This window comes from Gavialis gangeticus, unplaced genomic scaffold, assembly GCF_001723915.1.
Source record: "Gavialis gangeticus isolate Ggan-Ray unplaced genomic scaffold, GavGan_comp1, whole genome shotgun sequence".
In the NCBI taxonomy this organism is placed as follows: domain Eukaryota; kingdom Metazoa; phylum Chordata; order Crocodylia; family Gavialidae; genus Gavialis; species Gavialis gangeticus.
The window spans coordinates 74,755,980-74,762,479 of record NW_017729029.1 but is presented as its reverse complement, the minus strand read 5'-3'; the positions used below and the strand labels follow the sequence as shown (position 1 = coordinate 74,762,479).

The window sequence follows — 6,500 nt, the reverse complement described above, 5'->3', positions numbered from 1 at the left end:
AGTTCACTGGTGTTGAGCCTTGTGTATGGATTGGGAAAGGCAATGACAGCTGTTATTGCTGCGACAATGATGACCTCCAGGACAGGGTACTTCCCAAACTTTGTTGATTTGCGGCGGCGGCACCAGGCGATGTTTGCACGAATGAAAAATGCTCCCCAGAGCCCACCAAACACCCCCAGGAGAATGAAAGGAAGTAGTTCAAAAAGGTACCAGGGGGTGTGGTATTCCACATAAAAAAGAACTAGACGGCTGTTACCAAAAGGATTGATGGATCTCAAAACAAAAGCAGCAACTAAAGCTGCAAAAAAGGACCGCCACAAAGTTTTTAGCGGGAAGTAATAACTGACCTGCAAAGGGGAAAAGTTAGAATTACCAGCAGTTCATTTTAACAACATTTCAAAGTAAAATCCACAGAAAATAACAGCTATTCCATCCTTTGTTCGCACTAAGCAAGAAAATACTGGGTTATCAACCAATAATAGCAATTCTGGACACTTCTGTATATTATTTTATATGTTTAAAGTGCTATAAGGCATTTCATAATTATGCTGTATCATCTTTAATGGACAAAACAGTGCAAAAACAATGCTAAAAGCATTATCACATCAAGACTTTGGCAAAATTCTTGGGAATGGTAATGTTTTTTTAAATTACTCACTAAATTTTAACAAATAGTTATGGCCTTAACATACTCTGCTGTGATCTCTGCTATGCACACCACCTGCTGAGGCACTCTATCAGCCTTCTTTAAAACGTGCCGCTGTTACTAACAATGGTTTGGCTCCACTGAAAGTGGTACTGTAGAAAGTGCTTCAGGTGGCTAATGGGATTTCAAGAACTATTGCCAAGATACGAAAACATTGCCACCTAAAATCAGGCCTGCTAATTCATCTATAATTAGCATGATTTTCGAATAGCCTTGAACATCAACTTCCAAGACATTTCTTTTTTCCTTTTTGTTTATTCTTAAACATTAGAGACGATTCCAGAATACTACAGCAATAAGGCAGAAATTACATGTGGAAAAGTCTCCTGGCTGCTTCTTTTCTTCACCTCTAATGTTCAAAGCATTGAAACTGGGATTTTTAACTAGATCTAAATTAGGTGTCTCATATAGATGATAATGCTCTGAAATACACTCCTAAGTCTACCAAATACAGAAAAAGGGCGGGGATACTGAACTAAAAATGCATATTCATGAGGGAAGAATTTCACTGGCTTGAAGTTTAGTTTTATAGTATAATATCTTTATAGATATAATGTTACTAGCCAATTGCCCGTCAAGAATGACAGGGGTGTGGGGGAACAGGGGGCTGGGATGGAGTGCTGCCACGTAATGCCCCATGCTGCCACTGTTCTGCCTCTTGCAGGGAGTGGGGTGGGGGAGCCAAGGCCAGCGGCACCTCTGTGCGGCCCTCAGCGCAGCGTCGGAATCATTGCAGCACTCCCCCATGCTTGGAGCACTCCAAATGGCTGTTTCCATCAGCCAAATCAGAGTGTGAATAAAGTGTTACAGACAGACAGACAGACTTAGGTTTTTATAATATTAGAATGATGTTTTCAGTTATTAAAAAAATGTAGAATCCCTGTTGGACCAATGCCTGTTCTATCAAAATGGATAGAAAGAACACCTTTATTTGCCTTTTTTTTTAAATTAACAAAATATATTTCTAGCATCAGAAAATTAGAGTGTTAGAAGCAAGTTGGCAAGACCACATGAGCTGATCAGCACTTTCTGCAATACACTAGATTAAGAAGGCTCCTACATGTACAATTTTTTAAATATAAACTGTAGGGATTAAAAACAGGCAAGGATTTAATTGCACAATAACATCCCCCCCACCAGCAGCTTCAGTTCTTGGTAAGTACTCATCTTCTTTCTTTCCCAATATGGGAGAATTTTAAATTGTCACCAGGAACATTTGGATTAACTCTATTCATGAAATATAAAACAGAAACAAAGAAAAGTTAACCTATGACAGTCATATGAACCAGTGTTATCTGAGGAGTTTGCCCATAACAGAACTTATGATGTGAATGTCTAAGATCATACATTTTATGAAGAAAAATCACCAAAGTGAATGAATCAAAGTCAAATAACTGTCACACCAATATAATAAAGCAATACTACCTAAGGTGGGCTACTGCTCAAGTTGCTGAGGAGGACCCTATGCAAAGAAGCTATACAAATAATTCATTGCAGAATCAGGGCTCATGGAAGAGTCTTACAAAAGGCTCCGGATATAAAAGGTTTGAGACTACTGGTGTTAAAACATTCCTTTTTCAATACATTTACATACATCATCTCTTCACATACCTCCTCCAGACTAAAAAGGACTCCACCAATTGGGGCACCAAAGGCTACTGATACTCCTGCTGCTGATGCAGCTGATAACACCTGGAAAAGATGAACGATGAGATTTTGTTTTGGTGTTTGTTTAAACTTATTGCTATGACAGACCAGTAAGTATTTATATGGCAGCAAAGACCGTAGAATCCTAAAAGACAAACTGGTGATCTCCTCCCTGCCTCCTGCAAAAGGTACAACTGCTTATTCTGTGCACTATATCCTGTACTGCCATTCTAGCTTCTCTTGTTAGTCTTTTCTCAATGAGCGTTCTTCCTCCCAGCTTCTCTTGTGATGACAGCTCTCTGCATCACCTAACTGCTATGGGACAGGAGTTTTAGCCAGCAGCAAAGCCACTATTACAGAAGTACAATAGTTCAAATTAATAGTCAAACATTATTTCAGGAGCTGATTAAAAGCAACTGGAATTAATATGAGCCAGTGATGGAGGAAGCTCACTGCTCACATCTCATGGGCACTAGCAGCAACATTCAAAAAGGGAGCAGTGGGTAGGCCCTGCCATGAAGAATCAGTTCTGAATAAAATATTGGAGAGACAGATGCTTAGAAAATACCTGATGAACCTTCCAGTAATTTTGAATCCTAAATTGTAGATGTGATTTTCAAGGGGGTGGAGATCTGGTGCTACATATGAAACACTTAATCTAGAAGATTAACTAGCTGGTCTAATGCAGGCGTGGGCAATTATTTTGGGCGGAAGGCCACTTACTGAGTTTTGTCAAGCCATCGAGGGCTGCATGACAGGCAGCCAGGGGCAGATAAATATTAATTTTCTAAATTTTTTAAGGGCCCCACGGGCCAGATAGAATAGCCTGGCGGGCTGCATCCAGCCCACGGGCCACATTTTGTCCACCCCTGGTCTAATGAAAGATATCACCTCTCCCACAAGTCCTGATTGCTTTAATCTAAAAGACACCTTTTCCCTTTGCATTTGGTCAAGTGAATTGGGTTTTTTTTCCATATGTCAATAAATTACAGAGTATTTTTTCTTCAGTTTCCTATCTACGCTTTTTTGCTTTCATTGTGGACAATGAACAGTAGAAGTACAACATGTGGCCACCATTCTATATGGTCCTTAGATAATGCGACCAAAGGAGGAGGGGCTTTTTTATTTTTGACTAGTTTCTGTCTTCCATTCTTTTTCTTCCTGCATTCTATCCTTTTTTCTATTTCATTCCCTCTGGATCTCCTTTCTCCTTTTACTCTTTCTTTCCCCCTTACTGTGGTCTCCTTATCTCTATTTCCACCCTTTACTATTGAACACAGGATACATCTTCTGTTTTGTTTTAAAGCAAGGATTCTCAGGCTGCAAGCTAAGCAGAATTGATTATAAAACATAATTTTTCAAGTTTTAAGAAGAACTTACCTCTCTTTTTTTAGCTTCATTTGTGCTGTACTTTGGAAAGAGGTAGGAAAAAATATTCCCGCAGCAACAAGCTACATGTACCAAAGGACCCTCCTTTCCTAAGCTCAAGCCTGATGCTACAGCCAAGACTAAAGTGACGGTTTTAATCATCAAGGTCCACTTGCCCAAGTAACCTCTGATGATGAAGCCACTCAAGATAGTTTTAATCTAAGAGAAAAAAAAAACCATGTTATTGCACTTCATTTTCTTTAGAAAACATACAAACTTTAAAGTTCATAGGATTTTAACTTTCCCATTTCAGAAATGTAGCTTAAAATGATATATTTGAGGTTTTTTTCCTGAAGAATACCACACTCTTAAAACATTTGTTTTCAAATTACTAACTGAATGTCAAATTATCTACATTCAGTTTGTTTACCAGAAGCCTACTGCTTATGATACATTTACACTATTATCTAAGAGGTATATCCACACATAATGCAGTGGCATATGGCATCTCTGTGGATTGATTATATTAAATAGAAAAGATACCTGCAGTCATGTACAAGACTGTATTCATTAAATAGCTTTATTATGTAACCTGACAAATGCTAATTATAAAATTCTTGCAGCAGAAACAAACTAACTATGAAAACTGTATTCAGAGATACTAATTAATTATTTTCATTAACCTGAATCCTAATATGCTGTTTTGCCAGTTTTACTCTTCCTTATATTCTCAGTTGGTATTGTAAACAACATGCAAGGGTAAGGCTAACACATACTGATAAAGAAAAGCTGCTATTTTCACTAGAAAAAAAATTACATCTTTCAAATGCATTTCTTTGCCTAATAGTATTATGCCATTAGCCAGAAAAAATGGATAAACAGTAACACACTCAGAGCAAGTAAAATTCAAACGGGCACCATACAAATATGCTATAAGGCAAGGGTGAAAAACTCATCTGACCTTGTGGGCTGCATAAGTGGTGTGGGGCCAGGCCATAGGACAGACTGGGCCCATGGACCTGCCCTTCCTCCCTCTACTTGCCAGATCCAGTGTATGCATAGTTCACTCTGGCTGGTCCAGGACTGCACTGCATGTGACACTGGTCCAGGATGTATGCCACATGCAGCACACACTTCAGCTAGTCTGGGAGCCCTGCTGCACACCGCACCCACCTAAGAGAAACCGGCAGAGGGGTGGGGGGATGCGCTACATGCATGGCCGGTGCTGGATGGGAGACCCTTATCTCCCAGCAACAGCTCCAGGACAGCAGGGCCAGCACTGGGAGATAAGGGTCTCTCAGCACTGGCCCTGCGGTTGTGGAGCTGGTGCTGGGAGCTCCCTGCTGGAGGGGGCCGGGGAGCCTGTTTCCCAACCAGTTCCACAAGCGTGGAGCTGGGTGGTGTGGAGGAAACAGGCGGGGGAGCTTGTTGCACACTCAATTCCATGATCACAGAGCTGTGGAGAAGAACAGGCTGGAGAGGCTCCACAGCTTGTTCTCCCCCCTAGCTCCAGGCTTGTGGAGCTGAGCAAGGAACAAGCTCTCCAGCCCCTGCCTGGCATGCAGAGCAGGAACTGTCGTGGTCAGGGACAGGTTCCAGCCCCAAGCCCCAACTGGGTGATCAAGGCACGAGGCTTGGAAATAGCTGCAGAGGTGGGATAGGTCCCAGACCGCTGCCTTGATCCACCAATTCCCTGCTGATGGTTCCCTGCATGTGTAGACCCCTGCCTGGCACTGTTTATTCATGAACAGTTTTCTTGCAAGTAAACTGGTGCAGCAGAAAATGCATGTATAGACGTGCCCACTGTATGTCATATGTGGCTCAATTCTGGACCCCAAGGCAGCATTGAAGGCCAGATGATGGGGCTTCACCGTAGTTTTTAAACCCCTGCTATAAGGGAAATAAAAAAATAGCTTTCCTTGCAACAGAGGGCAGGATAGGAGGTAATGGATTTAAACTGCAGCAAAGAAGATGTACTTTGAAATCTCAAGGAAAGCTTCCTAAACCATAGGACAAAGGAGCAGACTGCTTCAGGGAGTTGTGGAATTTATTTCCTGGTATCTGATTTTGATGGTTTAGGAACAGCAAATCCTGCCATTGAATTGGGTTGGATTAGGTGACCTTTGAGATCCTTCCAGCCCTTTAATGCTATAATCCTATAATTTAAATGTTAGCAGTGTAAATTTAGATAGATTTCGGATCAATCCAGCATTTGGATAAATGCATAAAATTTTTCCTTATTTCAAGGGAGACTCTTCTGCAAGGACAAACCCTTGGACCTCAGAGCCTTAAAAATCTTGGGTAATACTTATAAACAAGCAGTCATTCTACAAGAATGACTAGAAAGTGCAATTCTTACAATTCTGAAGTTAGATTGGTGACGAGTAGTTATACAAACAACAAGACTTTGCTGTTATTTGCTCAAAAAACATTTTTACTTTATTACCTGGTTGCACATCAGTTTGCATTTACTAAAGACAATAATGGGTAATGCAGCAAAAGATTAATTACTGCAATAAAGGGCATCACACTGCAAAAATGAATTACTGCTCTATCATCACTAAAATGGCAAGACAGAAAAAAATCACTCTTCAGAGGTCTCCAGAACAAACCAAAAGTCTCACTGTAAATTCAGGTCATCTGGAAGCAAATTCAAGAACTCAGGCAACATTATTTTTAGACTGCTGGTATTTTTTTAGTGCAATGAAAATTATTACTTCTATTAAAGTATAGTATTGTACATACATTAAAGGTTTGTTCTTGCCTTCCCCTCCCTGCA

At 40.6% G+C, this 6,500-nt stretch overlaps 1 protein-coding gene across 8 annotated transcripts in view; it reads right to left on the bottom strand.

Annotated features, from left to right (window-relative positions):
* Positions 1 to 6,500, bottom strand: part of CLCN3 (chloride voltage-gated channel 3) — a 194,800-nt gene that overhangs the window by 24,946 nt on the left and 163,354 nt on the right. For 4 of the 8 annotated variants that reach the window (XM_019521769.1, XM_019521774.1, XM_019521770.1 and 1 more), the window contains 3 exons: positions 3,734 to 3,940; positions 2,318 to 2,398; positions 19 to 347 (listed from right to left, as the gene is read on the bottom strand). In XM_019521769.1, the coding sequence (XP_019377314.1) occupies positions 19 to 347; positions 2,318 to 2,398; positions 3,734 to 3,940 (617 nt within the window). The remainder of the gene's footprint in view (positions 1 to 18; positions 348 to 2,317; positions 2,399 to 3,733; positions 3,941 to 6,500) is intronic. The other 4 variants (XM_019521771.1, XM_019521775.1, XM_019521772.1 and 1 more) reach the window with 3 other exon arrangements.